General features: G+C 31.9%; 1 protein-coding gene across 1 annotated transcript in view; it reads right to left on the minus strand.

Moving 5' to 3' along the window:
• Window positions 1-960: 960 nt before the first annotated feature.
• Window positions 961-19,621, minus strand: part of LOC115889447 (CD109 antigen) — an 86,889-nt gene continuing 68,228 nt past the window's right edge. The window contains exons 13-20 of the mRNA XM_030909430.1: window positions 18,546-18,730; window positions 18,271-18,483; window positions 16,450-16,669; window positions 15,702-15,895; window positions 7,932-8,271; window positions 7,625-7,800; window positions 4,735-5,015; window positions 961-1,722 (exon numbers count right to left, since the gene is read on the minus strand). Coding sequence (XP_030765290.1) covers window positions 1,502-1,722; window positions 4,735-5,015; window positions 7,625-7,800; window positions 7,932-8,271; window positions 15,702-15,895; window positions 16,450-16,669; window positions 18,271-18,483; window positions 18,546-18,730 — 1,830 coding nt within the window. The 3' untranslated portion in view covers window positions 961-1,501. The remainder of the gene's footprint in view (window positions 1,723-4,734; window positions 5,016-7,624; window positions 7,801-7,931; window positions 8,272-15,701; window positions 15,896-16,449; window positions 16,670-18,270; window positions 18,484-18,545; window positions 18,731-19,621) is intronic.

Genomic DNA, 19,621 nt, shown 5'->3' on the forward strand with positions numbered 1-19,621 from the left:
TATAATCAAAACTATTGTTGCCTGTAAATAACTAGAAATTAAATAACTTGAAAGAAATAAAATAATTCTAATAAGTTTAAAACCATTAAGAAAAAATCCGTACATGATAATTTTTAATTCTAATGTAAATATATAAATAAATGTTATATTATTACAATTTTATATATTCATAATACTTTCATTTCACAATCTTCATTATCCTTCTTACCTTAATTTTGGATATCAAGATAAATCTGAAATTATAAAATTAATTATAGAATTTGTACCATATGATCGAGAAAAAACGGCGTACAGTTGGCTGGGAAATGACGATCGATGACATTTCCCATATAAATTTACATTTAAAATGACAGCGATCTTCATTTCCCAGCCAACTGGACGCCATTTTTTTTCGATCATACGGTATTATTATTGATTAACACTCAAAAAAAAAATTTTCAACTGCAAATAATTCGAAAATAAACTGCAATTTGGCAACATCGACGATGCGCGCTTGCGTAGTATCGATGATCAAATGCAGCAAATATGGGCTTCAAGGTCAGCCACTGGATCCACACCCTCCACACCTTTATACCCAAAAAAGTTATAGACGTGAACCACTCTTGAGAAACACCCAATTTACTATAAAATGCTTCAATAGACTACAAAATTATATTCGCACCAATATCGCAAATCGCAACTCCTAAAAATTCAAACTCGTCGATAGAAATCACGGTCCCAGTTTACAAAATCACATTCGCAGCAAAATCGCAACAAACTCGCAAATCGCAGCTGTAGTTATACTGGTTGCCTAAATTGAAACTCGCAAATCGAAAATAGAGCCAATCGTAGGCTGCGATTGCGATTTTAAAATCGCTGCGATTTCTTGCTCATCTCTAATTACTACTATACGTAAAATAAAGAAAGGGAGGTAAAAAATATTGTATCAATAACAGTCGCATTAAAGCAAAGTGTACTAAATTTGTTAATATATGTATTTACATTTTCATTTGTATAAAAAAGCTAGTTACAATTTAACAATCATTATATATATATATATAGATATTTAATAATATAAAATAAATAAACCTCTAAAAATATTTAAAATCAATTAGAATAATTAGATACTTACATTACATATTATTAATACATAAGTTATATACTTAATAATAAAGTGATTACTCTATATATTAGGGGGCTATATTATAAAATATAGATCACAGTACTTGTTACTTCAATATTTACATTAATATTAAACTAAGTCATTTTATAGAAACGTAAGTTTTGGCAACTAATTAGTCAGAAATAAGTTTATTTTTTTATTTATATTTTAATAGTTTTATATTATCAAAGTATCAGATATTTTCTGTAAAAACTTAAATTATGCCAATGTAAGAAATAAGGATGGCAAACATCTATAATTACAAATTTAAAATTAAATTATAGTCTGTATACTTTTATATGCATCAATGGCACGAAGGCAATTTCGTTTTGTTGAAAATTTGAATTTCAGTTGCAATTTCTAACTACCCATCAATGCAACGCAAACTGATATCACCGCCAAGAAAACTGCAGTCACATGCGCTTTAATCGTTGTGGCACTTGCACTGAAATCTCCCGTTCCTCTTTCTATACTCTTTTGAGCTTTGAAAGCTGCTGAACATATGTCCCCACAATCTTCTTCTTCGCAAATATCACACAGAGTTGCCCTAGGACCCCAGTAAAATACTCTAGCTCTTCTTGCTAAAACAAAAAAATCTAGTTAAAGTTTTTCCTACAACTCAGGGAATATTTCAACAAACGTCATCCAAAAAATGACAGAAAATACAATATATTTGTGAATTAAAATGACATCATTTCATAGATAAACGAAACAAGTTTAGATTGGAAAGTGCCCATAAGGACAATGTAAACTCTATTTGGCGCTATTCTTGCAACGGTCGCGACCCAAAGCTTTTGAAAATTTCGGAGCGGTTCGGCTTTTTCCGGAATTATATCGCCAAATATTGTTTATTCAAATTTATTATTATTTTCTTTTAATTTTATAAATAAAATACAGTGTGTTGCATACAAGAAACTTTATTTTATATAAGGACATGTATGAAATACTTATGAAACATTGGAAACCGACGTTATGCCACGATGCACGATGGTTTTTGCAGTTCACAGCACAGCTTTTTAAGTTTTTAATGCCACTTTTTCACAATTATAACGGGTTGGAGTAAATAAAACTTAAATTAAACTTACAAGATAGCAATAATTACTTTGAAAATGGACGCTATAAACACTTTTCGGAATTTTTTCAATGAGAGCGGTTTGGTTTGGTTTGGTTGATTAGATTAATTAGTTAATTAGATTTTGAAAGATTTTATAATTTTTGAAGATTCTGACTTTGACGAGAGAAAATTATTTCTGTTTGTGTTTGCGGTTGTTCTTAGCAACCGTTATAGCAGCGCCAGATCGCGTACAACGGTCGCGACCCAATATAATTTCGCGACCCAAAATTTTGACGGGCTTTCCAATCTAAACATGTTTCATTTATCTATGCATCATTTGTATAATAAAATTAATTGAAATGACAAGGTTTCTAAAATAGTTGTAGTTATTCAATCGTGAAAAAAATAATTCACCCGTGAGATTGTGCTACAAGGACTCTTGCATTGGTTATTTTTAATTTTAGCAAACATCCCCTAAACTATGGTACCCCAATGTTAGCATTTTCGAGATTTATGCCCACTTACACCGTTTGTATATACTTTGTTTAAAGCCTAAACAGTGATTAACTATACATATTTTATTATAGTTAATCACTGTTTAGCCTTTAAACAAAGTTTATACAAACGGTGCAAGTGGACATTAGACTTCTTGACTCTTTAGAAAATTTTACAATAATGGATCAACTTGAAATAAGCTTATATTTAAATCTATAAGGAAATGTCAATCATATAATATATACTTCTGGACTATAATTTAAACTTCTGGACTATTTATAAATTTTACAATAATAGATCAACTTGAAAGAAACGTTTTTTTTTTGAATATTTAAAAAATGTGCATCCGATCCTTCAAAATCTTGAAAAATTAATAAAAATAAGTTATTTTAGTATTTTTCAAATTTAGACCTCTTAATTCTTTAGAATATTTGGCAATAACATCAAATTTTAGAATAAATAATGGATCTACAAAGAAATGTTAATCATATACTTCGAAATCTTGAAAAATTATTAAAATAAGCTTTTTGGGGTTAAGCCGTTTTTACGCTGGTAGAGAAGCTAAATATGGCGAAAAATAATATAGATAATAAACTTATAGACTATACTCTGTCCAACGAGAGAATACATGACAGTGACAGTTCAGTCTGTCATTTTAATTCGCAGATAAATTGAAGGAGTGGCTGCAATAACCATCAGGCAGCTCCACTTTTTTTCGAAAATTAGATTTTTAATGAATTATCCTTTAAAAAAATTGGCCGATCGTTTTCTACAACAATCAGTTCACTCAATATAACAGTACATAAATGGCGACGTTAGTTGTAGCTGCCTTGCTCTGGGTTTGCAGCAAGAACCGAGCAGTTCTTTTTCGATTTCCCACAAATTTACTAAAATGGAGCTGCCTTGTTATTGCAGCCACCCCTTCAATTGTATGTTCTGTCAGTTTTTGGATGTCGAATCATTTGCTAATTGGACAGACTATATCATTTTTGAATGTCTTTCAAAAAATTACAGAAAAAAAACAAGCAAATTTTCAACTAAAATGAGAGAACGATTACTTAAGCGGGCCATTCACGATACTGCGGCGCCGTACAACAGAATAGTACAACAAAATTGAACAATTTTGCAGCAAATTGACAACGCTCACTCACGATTAAACATTTAGTTTAAAAGTGTTGTTCAAGCAAAAATGTCGGAAAGCGAAGAAGATATTTTGTTAGCAACAGCTGCAGTATGTGCAATACAAATAATTGAAAAACGCAAGAAACGATATTGTAATCGAAGGTGGTGGTGTAAGGAATGGTTACTAAAAAAATGCACATATTCACATATTAATTTACTCGAAGAATTACGGCTGTACCCAGATGATTGGCGTAATTATCTACGAATGGACGAAGACTCATATTTAGAGTTACTTAATTTAGTTGCACCCTTCATTAGAAGAAAAGATTCGAATATGGGCTCCACTTCTTTGAATTTTGCAACAGGAGTACACATTGCCCGTTTTCTTGCTACATGATCATGATACTCTGGGGCATTAACTTTCCAAAGACACGTAAAACTTCGGTAGATTTCAAAAAACTTAATTAAACATTGCTGGGAATATTTAGACATCTTTACAGAAATCGGCACGATTTTACTGCTGCAGTTAAAGGTTTCGAACTGCGATCCAATACAATTCAACTCGGTCGGTTGTGCACACACACGAACAATATTGTCAATTGTCGTCCGATTTTGTCGTATCCAACATAATCGTACTGCGGCGTAGTATCGTGAGTGGCCCGCTTTAAATAATCTCTCGTCAAACACATTTTTTTATAATGTATCCATGAGTATGCTAGTACAAAGGTATAGTCCTGTAACCAGTACTATGCTTCAACTCTATATTTTAAATTTGGACTATTGTTTAATTTTTTTTATGGCTTAGTAAATTATCACAGCTCCATATCGTATATAATATCAATCCAGTTATCTTGCGGCTTGGACACTGACGCTTGTTGTTTTTAACTATTATAAAACTCATCATTACAATTTAGCTACTTACAAGTATCATAGTAATCATAGATTACTACAGGAACAGGCCTTTGTTTAGCCACCTTGTGAGTTCTGTACGCCGATACTGTCGGGCAATATTCAGTGACCGTCAAATTATTGAAATACAAGATAACTTTAGTGTCGCCATGACTAGTCTCGACTTTCTGGACGTTTTGTGACACTTCGAGACTTGGAAGTGAGTCTCTGTCGGCTGTAAATCCAGATGGTAACGTCACTTCCATAACAGCCATATTGCTCAAACGTGTTTGGGATAAGTTTCGGCTCACAAAGCTAAAATAGAAGAGTTTGGCTTAAAAAAGGTAGAATAATAAAAGTGTTTAAACATTAAAATATGAAACTACTCATATCTAAAATTAGTTTTATATTAGAATTCTTAAGTTGGAGATTACATCCATACTGTATGTTCCCGGATTGTCTGTACAAGAGGAAAAACTTCATTATTATTGACATTTTCAGAAAAATATTTCCTTCATAAAATTTTTTGCTTCTTTTAAAATGGTTAATCCCGTTTATACTTTTCCAAATTTCCATACTGTTTTAGAGAAAATTAAAAAAAGACATTAAAATATATATAGTTGAATTTTTGAAAGAAAAGAGTTTTTTGAATTCCTAAAAATCAAAACGCGTTTCTATGGTAATATAATTTTGATTTCATTCTTTGATAGATTGTTATTGATAGACTTTAATTAATGTCATATTTTTTGCTGTTTTAAAATGTTAAAGAAGCACAAAATGTATTTAGTTTAATGCTACGAAAAGGGTGATAATAGTTATCGGAAAATAACATACTTTAACAACCACAAAAAATATAACTTTAATCAAAATTAATACTAACTATCTATCAAAGAACGAACCAAATCGAAATTATGTTACCATAGAAACGCTTTTTAACTTTTAGGACTTTCAAGGGAAAAGTTGAATTTTTATGTTTTTTTTAAACGATATTTTTATGTTTTTTTTTTTTCATTTTCTCTAAAACGGTATGAAAATTTGGGAAAGTATAAACGGGATTAACCATTTTAGAACAAGCAATTTTTTTTTTATGAAAAATGCATTTTTCTGAAAATGTCAATAATAAAAAAGTGTTTCCTCTTGTAAAGACAATCCGGGGAGCATTTAAGCAAAATGTACCATCATATAGTCGATAATGTGATTTTCCCTACTCTCATTGGTTAAGACTAAACGCTGGTGCGTTTTGCCAAACGTGGTACGTTCTGCCATATTCTTTCCAGCATCATGCAAATGTTTTAAGGACAATGCGGATTACACTAACATGTTATAAACGCCATTATTAAAATCTTTGATTTTTAGGAATGACCACAGAATTATCCTATTTAATATTTGATCGTCTTTTTAGGACCAGCGTGAAATGTTAAGAAAACGCCTATTTTATAAAAATATTAGTCTGACACCTCAGAAAAATTATTTGTTTTATTTCCGTGTGTCCTGGCGTCTCTGTAACACAGACAGGTATTATGTGGGAATGCAATGTACATAATTTAAAATTATTTTGAAATGTACAAGGTATGTTAGAACTAAGATACATACCAAAGTTATATTTTTTCTTATGGAACACAGGTATTTTATTTCATTTTTGGATTTTTGAATATAAGGCATTTATTATAAGGGTTTAATATGTTTAAATGCTTTGGTTTTTGAGATATTTAAAGATATTTAAATATGCATGCTATGATAAAAAAGTTTGTCAACACCTTGTACATTACTTTTCAGAATTAATTTTTGTGCTGACTTTCAAGCCAGAGAAATAAACCTTACTAAAAAATTTGATTGCTTCCTCAAATGTATACAGGGGCATCAAAAATCAAACATAGAAATAACGAAGTTTTTATATAAAATAAATATTTAAAATAGACCAGCAATTTTTGATACCCCTGTATACATTTAAGAAAACAATACATTGTTTTAGTAAAGTTAATGTCTCTGGCTTCAAAGTCACCACAAGAATAAACTCTGAAAAGTAATGTACAGGGTGTTGGCAAACTTTTTTATTAGAGCATGCATATTTAAATGTCTTTAAATATCTCAAAAACCAAAGCATCTAAACATATTAAACCCTAATAATAAATACCTTATTTTATGCCCAAGAATCCAAAAATGTAATAAAATACCGGGTGTTTCATAAGAAAAAATATAACTTTGGTATGGATCTTAATTCTAACACACCCTGTACATTTCAAAATAATTTTAAATTATGCACATTGTTTCTCTACATATACCCATAAAAATGTTTGTTTCTACATCTTTCCGTTTAATCAACCGAGGCGAATGAAGGTGCGCCACCCTGTATAATAATGGTCGATCTTCTTTGGAAACTACGTGATTTTTGTCCCAAAGCCACCTCCATACAGCCTGTACGATACGGAAAGAAGTTCGCCGTACAATCCAGGCAACTGAATTTAGTCGCAAAAATTCTGAAGTCCATGCGTCGCAATCTTCTGCTGTTTTTAGTTCAGCATAAATAATGCTACCTCAAACCAATGGTAGATATCAATTAAAAATGCTAAAGTTTATTCAAAAACACAAAACCAACGTCTGTCTTATGAAAACTACTTGAGAGAAGCGTATAACGGCGGCGAGTTTTTGGCGAAGTTATATCAATTCGTCAATTTTTTTTATTTTTTCAGAGCAATTGAAAAGGTTAATGCCATTCGATCTCAGGCATAATACACCACGTTTTAGTAAAGTTTAGCAACATGTACCTGCGTTTGGAATGCACCGCATTTTAGTCATGTTTGGCAAAACGCACCAGTGTTTAGTCTCGACCAATGAGAGCAGGGAAAATCACATTATGGACTAAATAATGGTACATTTTGCTTAAATGCATCCGGAGACATACTGAATATGTGTTATATACTTACGCTGTGCAGATTGACAGCTGAAGATGATCCACGTTCGAGTTTTTGTCTACTTGGGGATCTAAGGTAAATAGAGGCCATGGTCCAGTTACGTTCATATTGTATTGGTAAGACACTCTAAACAGGCCAATTCCATTTCCTTTAGCGGTAACATTTACTTCCCGTGTTTGCTTGTCGATCTGAAATTAAAACATTTAAATAATTATTATATTAGCTAGTTGCTCATCTATAAAAAAGAATAGTTTGAAAGGACATCATCATACCACTAAAGTCCATCCATTAATTTTAAAATTTCAATAAAAAATATTACCTCAGTAGACTGAAGAATCATTGCAGTATTCTGATTAATACTAAATTTGCCCGTTTTACCCTTGTTGTAGCTAAACTCCAACTGCAAATTAACCGGAGCTGCCAACCTTTGCACCATACGATATAGAGCCTGCAGACCCAAAACCGTATCCCTGGAAGACGTGAATCCTCCAAGATTGTTCTGTTGGTTTACCAGCCAGTTGAGGACAGGTAGTGCATCATCCAGCAGATTGGCTTCCAGGAAAGTCAAAAGACCATACGACGTCATTTCTATATCGACTGACCGGGGTAGGTGATTCCAGGGGTTCTTTTGTTCATTTTTGGGAACATCTTTTGCCCACCTAAAATTTTAAAGTTAGGATTCAGTAATAATAATCTCCCAGATACAAGTAACAAGTAAATACCCTAACTTTAAACATACAAGCTGGTATAATTTTCAGAATTTTTATTAAAGACATTTAAATATATTTGGAATTTTTATTTACAAATTTTTATACAAAATTTTAGTTTTTTGTAAATAAAATGATGTATGTTTATTATTTTCGCTTAGTGGACAAGGGTTTTTTATTTATAGCCATTTCTCTCTCTCTCTTTGGTCCGTTTCCCTGAAGAGGGATTAGTGATTATGATGTTCCTGTAGCGGTTTTTATCGTATTATGCCAGTCCGCTCTGTTTTGAGCCATGCTGACGGTTTCATGAAGGCCTTGGCCGATTAGGTCTTTAGTTTGATCAACCCATCTCTTGGGTGATCTTCCTCGTGGTCGCTTTCCCTCTACCTTTCCCTCGACTATTAGCAGCTGCAGTGAGTCCGTTCTTCTAGCAATGTGACCAATATATGTCAGAAAACATCGGTTTATTTTTTTTGAGAGGCTGAGTTGTGAGTTTAGTTCTTGGAGAACTGACTCATTCGTACGATGGGCTGTCCAAGGTATACGTAGCAGACGTCTATATGCCCACATTTCAAAAGCATCTATTCGCCTGGTATCGCTTTTCTTCAGCGTCCATGTTTCCGCCCCATACGTAGCAATCGGGAAAACAAGCGATAGCCATGATAGCCATTTCTAGATAATATAATATAATCACCTAATACAGGGTGGCGCCACTCATATGCCGCGGAAGCTCCAAGGAGAACGACAGTTTGAATTGAAATGAAACTTTGTGAACATATGTAGGTTAATTTAGAGCATTTTACAAAAATATATAGATTTATACAGGGTGTCTTCCAAAAAAGTTACACATCAAAGTTGTGTTTTTTCTAATATAGAGAAGCCATGAACTATCAACAATTTTTGGCCGCCACTTGATTTTTTGCGCAGTCCAGTCATCCACATAAGCGTAGCTAAAGTATGACAAAGCAACACACATTTCTTTAATATTGTTTAATTTTTTATGTTCGATTACATTGCATAGTTTGATTTGATATTAATTTTATTAAGTTGATTAACCATTTTGTCGGATATAAAACCGGTTATTTTTTCTAATTAGCAAAAAAAAAGTAATTTATTAAAGTATCTACACTCAGATGCAAAAAAAAACGCAACGGAGAAAATTTTGGTCAAAATTTTCTCCGTTTAAACTGTTATATTTTTGTTGTTTTTAGTCCTATTTTTATGATTTTTTTTAGCAGGCTCTATATTCTATTTTATAAACTTTAGTAAATGGCATATTACACAGGGTTAATCGAGGGGTTGTTTTTTTTTACCCTAACTTTGACACACCCTGTGCAACAATTTCGTGTGTAAATTTTCCTGAAATATAATTTTAGGGTCAGAACCATGTCTCCTGAGCATTTTGTTTTTTGGATCATGTCAATACATGCCTTGGTTAATTTTTAAGAGCGAAATGAACTTGACACCAACAATTTGCAATTTTTTCAATTATAGTTTATTTTTGAAGTGTTTTTTTCAATATGACAAGGCAGCTTTGGTGATTATTGTGAACTATATACTACTATGAACTGCCCATCATGTTCAACGTTTGGGAAATACTTTGCAGGAGGGTTAGAGGTCGCGAAGCGTTACCAGCTTTATTAAATGAACTTCGCTTGGTCCTTAAAGAAGAATGGAAAAACAACGCAATATAATATATGCAGCCTCAATGACAGTATGAACAAACGCATAAAGGCAATTATAGAAGCCAGGGGAGCAATACAAAGTATTAGGGTATTTTTTACATTGTTTTTTCAGTTTGTATACTTCAGTATTGCAGATGTTTTCCTTAAAATCGTTAGTTCTGTTATCGTTATTAATGTTTATTAAAACCAGGACTGTATCGTTAGTCTTCAACGTTTTTGTTTTAATTTAGTGTAGATTATCCGATGCAGCGTAATATGACGTTACGACAATAGTCACCAAAACCCATCTCGTCTTTTTAAAAAATTACATCAAAAGAAATGATAACTGAAAAAATTGCAAATTGATCGCGATCAGTTCATTTCGCTCTTAAAAATTAACCAAAGCATGCATTGACGTGATCGAAAAAGCAAAATGCTCAGGAGATATGGTTCTTACCGTAAAATTATATTTTAGGAAAATGTACACGAAATTATTGCACAGGGTGTTTTAAAGTTAAGATAAAAAACAACCCCTCGATTAACCCTGTATAATATGTCAATTACTAAAGTTTACAAAAACTGAGTTTACGAATTCAAGTTGATATAATTATATACAGTTTGCTAAAAAAATCATGCAAATAGGGCTAAAAATAAAAAAATAAAACAGTTTAAATTTAACCAAAATTTCTCTGTTGAGTGTTGTTGATATTTTTACTAAAATATACATTGGTAGCTATATATTTTTCTTTTCATTAAAAAAATCTTATTAACTAAAACCTACTTTTGCTACAGTTGAATTTAGCTGCTGTGACTGGTGCGGATATTTTTTGATTGTGTGATTTTGTGATTTTTGAGTGATTTTTGCAAGTGCCACGGCTAGATATATACTAATATTTTTACGTCGATAGTATTTTTAACAAATAACACGAAAGATGACAGGGGAGAATCTGTATTTTGAAAACACCCTGTCATCTTAAAGAAAGTCCCGACCAAAAATAAAACATCTATTTTTTTCAAAAAATTAAATAAAATTTATAAATTATTTTTGGTATTGGTCGGGTACTTTCTTTAACATTGTGACATTTTTGTACTGTGTATGGGGCGGCGCTACAAACCGAAAACTAACAAAAACGAAAGCTAACGAAGCAAATTAAACGTCTAACCGGTTTTTGAAGGTCGTTTAAGAAGAGAAAGACTTTTTGATGCACGTCCTTGCTCCCGACCTGCCCTCAAGTTTTTCTTTTTTTAGTTTTCTTTTTATAAATACGATCTTTGCATGCGTTTTTGCCTGCTTACTGTTTTATTTTTGGTTTGATAATTATTTGCGTATACACATCTTTTCGTCAGTGTTCTCTAACTAATAGTGGTTAAAAACTACCAAGAAACAAATTTGATCTAGTCTCTATTAAGTGGATATATCTGTAATATAATTTAGGTTGGAATCTTTGGTATTACCACAGAAAATTGCACAAGTAAACTGTAATACATCCAAACACTTCATTTTTAATTCTGAACACAGGCTTTAATAAAATAAGTGTCATAATTTATTTCTAATTCACTGATTATTCTGTATATTTACCACTATTTGTAAATAGAGGGTGGTCCGAACTGAATTCTGGAAACTTCGACAGCATATCCTGCAGATAAAAATATGTAAATAAGTTCGTATAAATGTATGTTCTACATTACTTAGTTTCGGAGATATAGGGTGTAGAAGTTTCATTTTTATTCCGATTTTTTCCAAATAATTTCTGAAATAACATGAATATTTGGATGAAAATTGGTGTCTGGGAGTTTTTTGATATGAGAAATTTGATTTTGATATCAATATGACTCCTATTTGTAGGGGGCGCCACCTACATGTGTTTTAACTATTTTGAAGAGTAATAACTTTTTGTCCGTACCTGTATAAAACCCTCGAGTGAAAAATTATACATTTCCGTAATTTTGTACATAAAAAATATCTCTTGGTAAAAGTTGCTACGAGCAATCGTTCTCAAGGTATTTAGAATGGAAGTAGTCAATACATGTCATTATTGACAAAAAAAAAATATGTTGAGTAGATAGTTTAGAGAGGTGCCCGGTGGCGTAGAGGTACAGGCTCTCGTCTACCAATCTGAAGGTAGTGGGTTCGATTCCCACACCCGGCTTTCATCAGCCGACTATTTTTATTAAAATATAAATAGTTTGGGTACCGAGGTCGACTCAGCCTTAAATGAGTACTTGGGATTCACAATCCTGAGGTAATAATAGGCGGTTGAAGCGTAGTGCTAGCCACATTATCTTCCTTGTATACCGAACGGCTCTAGTATAGCAAGCTGTACCTTGCTTCTCACAAGGCGTTAAACGCTATATACGGGAGCTTTTATTATTATTAGATAGTTTAGATTTACCAAGTGGCATTTTTTACGTAAAAAAACATCGTAAATGTGTATTTTTTTACTCAGTAGTTTTATACAAGCACGGACAAAAAGTTATCACTCTTCAACACCCTATATATTCATTGATTTTCAGATTCAGAAAAAAATAAAGGTGAGTTTTATTAAAGAAGCATATACCTAAAATCTAAGGATTTTGACATGTCACATTTTGTGAAAATAAAGAGTAAATTTTAAATTTCGATAACAGCTACCTAAAATTTAGTTGACCTTGTATAGCCTGATATTTAATTACAGTAACCATTGTATATTAAACCAAATTGAAATTTGACCCGAAAAGTTATACAGGGTGAGACAAAATTAATATGGAACAAGCAACAACTTTTAAAAGCAAGTTACTCTTTTATTTTAAATGGACCACTCAGTATATTTTTCCGGTGTTCAATGGGGAATTTATATATCTTCAAAATATTATTAAGGTTGCCTACCCCTCAGACAAAGAGTTTCCTATTATAGATATTTTATTTTTTATGATTTTGCGTCAGTAAATCTTTATTATTTGAAACAATCTAGATGGCTGTGTGATATACTTTTTGTTACTTTAACAAAAATTAAAGGTTATAGAGTAAAATACTCAAGGGTAATAGAAAGGTACACGTTTAAAACATATTTTAATTATTACAAAATTAAAACTAGTTATAAACCTATAATTATGCGACAAAAATTAGCTAGATGAAAGCAAATGCTCAAAATGCTTCCATTCCTGTTAACTGCATAAAATTATTGTCTTCAAGAGGATCTTTTCATTTTAAAAGGTATATGTGGAGTTCTATCTCAAAAAGCAGCTACAATAATTTCGGTCATGTTGTCGACACTAGTTGGTCGAGTTTTGTAAACACTGTGTTTAACATATCCCGATAAAAAAAAGACAGACTATATAAACTCAGGAGCATTTAAGTATTCTATTAATTGGTGAATGCACACTGCATTGACCAACTAATAGAATCATATCAATTCTTTCTGATGTAGGATAAGTTTGCATTTTTGGCAAATTTCTCACCTTTATTTTTCTCCCTGAATCCGAAAATCAATTAATATATAGGGTGTTCCATTACAAAAAACACAACTTTGATATGTAACTTTTTTTAGGACACCCTATAGAACTCTCTATATTTTTAAAAAGTGCTCTGAATTAACCTACATATGCTCACAAAATTTCATTTCAATATAAACTCTTTTTCTCCTTGGAGCCTCCGCGGCGTATGAGAGGCGCCACCCTTTATATCACCTGAGCCACTTGGACATATTAAAAATAACATCAAAAAGTAATGAGATGTAATAAGGTATGTGTTGACATGACCCCAAAAAAAATGCTCAGAAAACAAGACCGAAAAATAATGTTTTAAATTCCTTTGAGTTTTTTTTTTTCGTCAGAGTGTATAATTAGATGTTTTGATAAATTATTCATAGCAAACGATTTTATTAAATTTACGCTTTTCCCAATGAGCTTCTTTGTGGACAACCGGGGCTTCTAACCAATTTTTGTTATCCTGTTTGGATCACACATGATCTGCTATACCTGACTTCATTGTTTCACATCTCTTTGTATGATATTTTCTGGCGTTCCTTTTATATTAAAACTTGTCAAGAGACATTTTCAAGCGCATGACGTACGGGTGTGTTGCAATTCGATATAATAATATGTAGAGAGTTTTCAATCTGTAGCAAATTCAATTTAATTTTATTTAGTTCAGCATTTTGATTATTCCTATTTTGGTTGCTTCAGAATAGTTCGACTAAGAACTGTCCCGTAGGTTTCACTCTTCCATATACAAATACTAATAGATCTACTATTTCTACTGACAAGAACATCCAGAATCGAGAGACTATTTATTGTTTCTCTTTCTCAATCGTAAATGTGATAAAATTATTTTCTAAATTGAGATGATAAAGAAAGGAACTCAAACAAGTCCATTTCAGTCTGTGAAGGTATTGTCAACGTACCGAAGCCAGCCTTTGGCCAGATTTGGCCTTTCGATATGTTGACAAATTTTTAACTATAGTCCGCCTAGAAAGTGTCCGGAATTTTATATTTTTTCTAATTTTAATGTATTTTTTTCTGTAACACTCTAAGACAACAGTAATCCATCACTTAGGTTGAGCCGATAGTAGGCTATGACCAAAATCGCATGGAAACACCATCTGTCAAATATTGTTGATTGTAAACCGGGCGGCTTGAGATTTTAGGAATAATGTCGCAAGTAAAAAAAAGAGTAATGGTAGACTATTTGTATAGAAAAGGTGTTTGAAACGTTAAAAAATTAGTGCAATTGACTGAACTCGGAAAATGTGCAGTATATGAGACAATAAAGAGGATAAAAAATGGCACAGATATGAAGCATGGACCAGTTTCAGGAAGACCGCGTAAAATTCGCGAAAACAATTTAAACGCTTTAGTGGCATCAGGACGATAGAATCCGCGCCTATATAGGGTTTCGCAAATTGGCTAACAGATTTGGAAGTCAGCGAAAATTAAAAGTGTATCCAGAAACCGTCCGCATGTCACTGAAAAGACAAGGCTACATATCATGGAAACCAAAAAAAAATCCCTGCAATAACACCTCTACAAAGGCAGCGAAGAATGGATTTTTGTCAGCGTTTTCAAGAAGATAATTTTAATAATATTTTTATTTCTGAGGAAAGTTGTTTCCAGCTTGGTGAAAACCACCTAAAAATCAGATCAAAAGAAAATGTTATCGTTCAAGTTTCAAAATTTCCCACTAAAATAATGGTTTGGGGAGCAATATCTCAGCGTGGTGCTACACCTCAGTGTATAACTGTTAATAGTGCAAAATACTGTGATATTTTAAATGGGTTTCTTCTTGAAACGGCTCATGTTTCATATCCAGAGGGATGGCGTTTTCAGCAGGATAATACAAGATGCCATAAGTCTGCCTATACTCAAGCTTGGATGCAAGATATTTGGCAACAATTCCATAGCCAGCAGCTTCACCAGATCTTAGTCCCATTGAAAACACATGGGGACTAATGAAGATTGAAGTGGCACGAGCAGCTCCACGAAATAAACAAGATTTGATTCGCTCAGTTTTACAGGCCTGGACTACCGCCACTGAACATTATGGTGTGGACCTAGTTTCGGGTGTACCTGGACGTTTAGTTAAGCGTTTGGAGTTAAATAGAGGTTGTATAAGTAAATAAAATTAATAATTTGTTATAATTTTTTTAACTCAAGTCCTAAAAATATATATCGATAATTGTAATTTTGCTTTCTTTTTTCCGGATACTTTCTAGACGGACTATATAAATATTCGATACTAACCACTTCATATCATCTTTCGTTTTGGCTCTACTATCCAACAAATTAAGAACGCCCTGTCTAGACGTATGCTTAGCTACATACAAAACGTAACTGCAAATAGAAACGGTGTATGTTGATTCTGACTCATCCATGTATCTCGTTATGTAGTCCAGTCCTTTATGAACTACGTTAGTATAATCGTCACTATAACTTCTCTGAAACCAAAAAAGATATTGATATTTATATCTAGTTTAACTAACTGATATATTTGAGATTAAAGATTAATAATTTAAATTCCTGTAAGTAGATTGAGACACAGTAAGACTTAGCATATGACTTGAAACAAAACTGATATGTAGAACCATTCTCGTTATTTTCTTATTTATCTACACTTCTATAACGTGTTATGAAGAAAATACAACAGTCGCAAGGTGACAAGTAAAATATATATTTGATTCAAAAAAATGATTTTCATAAAGAATAATCTGCCATATTGGGACACACATCAGATATAACATCAGAACTATCTTTACACTTAACAACTATAGTAGAATGAAAAGAGTAGCTCCACTTTACCAAATATTTTCTACCAGCCAACAAAATTCAGCAGAAAATAAAGATTGTAGGTGTAACAGTTTTATTTCAAATAAAACATTATCTATCGCCTTCAAACAAATGAACATATTAAACCTGGGCTTTATGCAAGCTGATGGCTTTTTTCCTTATGTCGTTTTCCGAATAAAGCAATTAATTTTGTTCTGAATCATACCTGATTTTCAATAAAGGCCAATAGAGTAAAAGCAGTTAATGCGAGACTATTTCCATCGGTGCTTTGCAAATCGTCATGTACTACAGTTCCGGTTTCGACAAAACTGCCGTTTGCATGTTGGTTACGTGCCAGCCATTCCAAAGCTTCGCTAATTATGTTATCGTCGACGTAAATAAATTCTTTGGCTTGTTTCAACGATAAAGCTACATAAGCGGTTAGCCTAAAAGTAAATAGAAAGATAAATCAAAAATATTTCAAACAATAGAATCCTAAGGGCTGGCAAAGGTTAGTCTTGGGTCGAGATTTCCGTATGTTAGAAGAGTATAATGCGTTTATAATGTACTCAACAAAGAGAGAACAGTAAACACGTTGCCAAACATACGAACTAAATCGAGAAACTGCGCATATTGCTAAGAGACGTAGAAGGGGATATAGCAGATTTGTCGCAGTCCACAGGTCGACACAATCAGTACAATACCTCTGTCAGTACTTAAAGTTCTAGGGAAAGGTATACATCATGCGTTCAGCTTCACGATTTAATTACGTCTCGCGATACTTTATTTGTTTATTTATTAACGAGTCGTTGTAATTTTCCCTATAGCTTGAAAAAATTTTAAGTGCAAGTTAAAAACACTTGCATTTTTGGTAAAAATAAGTGGAATTGAGTTGGTGTTCGACAGTAGTCGCGCTATTAGAACTCTGAATTCAAAATGAATCGATATCTTAAAATATATTAAAAATAATTGATTGTAGTTTTTTCAAAAACTTTCTTAACATTTCTGCTATATTTTCTCCGCAGACGGTATGTGAAAATCTTTATAAATAAAAAAGTTATACGATTGCTGAAAATTGCTATGTACTAAAAGTAAATGGATGGGTTGTTTGGTTTGATTGGTAAACCTTATCGAATTTTTCTTATTTAAACATATTGTAAAAGATCCGATCTTCAAAATAAAAAAAAGTTTCAATATCTAAAGTGGTTCTTAAGTTATGGCGTGTTATGTGTTAAAAAGTTGAGTTTTAAATTATCGCGATTACTGACGTTTTATCGTTATAAAAAAATTGACACCCTAACGATATTCTTATAATTCCATTTTAGATGCTCAGAAACATATCTAATGATTTTATGTAGTTATCTTTTAAAAAAAAGTCGTTTAAAAATAAGCGGTTTGCGATCGTGACTTTACTTTACTTGATAGGAAAAGGCGTACCGGCAACGCCGCAACAGCACACCGTCGCATTTCTCTCACTTAATAAGATCCCTATGCGATTTACTTCCACACATGTAAGTACCAGCCCAAAAGTAACAGTTGCCAGCACGGTATACAATATAACTCCAAGGTAAAATTTGCAAATAAACTTATAATATCGAATTATAATAATGACTCTTCTTATCTATTTCCTTATTAATAGGAAATATACCACTAATTTAGGAAAAATATTAATAATGTATTGTGCCCATTTTTCGTTTGGCTTGGAATTACTATATTATAATTGGCATTCTTTGCAATATAGGTATTTTTTGACATGTTAACAAAGTGCCAAACACTTTTTAATAGGTATTTAGGACATAGAAAAAAATCGAATATATTTTCATGTTTTTTTTATTTTCTTTAAAATGGTATGGAAATTTGGAAAAGTATAAACGGGATTGAAATTTTTATGAAGAGTGCATTTTTCTCAAAATATCAATAATGAAAAAGATTTTCCTCTTGTAAAGACAATCCGGGAACATACTGTATATAAAATACTTCAAAGCTTCAAAGTAAAAGACGATAAGTTTGTCATCTTATACTGACTATAGTCAGTGGTAACACTAACCAAATATTTCCAGAACTATCTCTTTCTCCAAATGGACTGAACGAACCATCATCTCGTTTGGAAGAAAGTTCCTTTTGGTAACTCTTCTCCAAGTTAGCTATAGCTTCGTTTTCTATGGTAGGTGTCAGTTGTTGAGTATTTTTCAAGTATTGCAATATTATTATGTTTGGCATTAAATGAACTAAATTTTGTTCGCTACATCCTGTTGGTAATCTTAAATAACAAAATGCATTAAGTAACATAAAATGTATTAATAAATCTATTATTGTTTGTACCTAATAAGGTTGTCTAAATGAATCATCGCAGTTCCTAGAAGGTTTCCTACCGTGGAAACTTCAATTTTCTCTGAATTTTCTATTACGTTCTTCGGAATAGTGAAATTAATGGATTTTTTAAACATACTGGTTTGTCGCATGTCGATTAAAACTGATTTGGAATAGTATTCAGTTTCTCCACCAAGCTTGAAAAGAATATGGATATTTTTATTTTATTAGTCTACTTTTTAAATAAATTATAAATTATTATAAATAAGTCAGTGCCTCACCCCTATAACTTTTTTATTTTTTTCAGATAAAAAAACGATATTTGGTATGTTAGTATATGACATAAATCAGGATTGATTGCCGTATTCAATTGCTTTCGGTCATATCCTGTTTCAACGGAAATGACTACAAATTTTGATTTTAAATGGCACTCTCGGTATTTTTTGATTTATTCGATAGAAAATGACACTCTGAATAGAATGACAAAATTTAATCGTATTTTAAATTTCAATCTAGAGTGCCACGGCTACTTTAAAAACACTAATTTTAAATCAAGGGGCCTTGGAAAATTAAATTTGATCGTGTAGCGTTTTTCGTGTCCTGGCCAGTTAAAAGATGCCCAATTTTTAATCATAACTCAATTTTTTCAAATGGAACAAAGGTGACTCATTAACATATTTGAAAAAGCAATTTTTACGAATAATTTGGTACCACTCACTTGGTATTTTGACTCAAATTGTCATTACATTTATGGTTATGGCACTCTCAATATTCTAAAAATGAAATTTAAAATGCTATTTTTTTAATTGAAAATGTCAAAAGTTTATATGTCTTTCTATTCTGAATGTCATTTTCTAGCAAATGAAGTAAAAAAATACCAACGGTGTCATTTGAAAATCAGAAGTTGTAGTCGTTTCCAATGAAATAGGAAGTGACCGAAAATAATTATACCTAATCTCGTTTCTTTTATCTGAATAAATAAAAAAGTTATAAGAGTGAGTCATTTTTGAGGAATACCCGGTATAAATAAATAAATATAAAAAATATTTTATTTTATTAATTTAATTAAAAAGAAAATTAAACAGACT

Source organism: Sitophilus oryzae, unplaced genomic scaffold (genome assembly GCF_002938485.1).
Source record: "Sitophilus oryzae breed Bouriz unplaced genomic scaffold, Soryzae_2.0 scaffold_815_pilon_pilon, whole genome shotgun sequence".
In the NCBI taxonomy this organism is placed as follows: Eukaryota; Metazoa; Arthropoda; class Insecta; order Coleoptera; family Curculionidae; genus Sitophilus; species Sitophilus oryzae.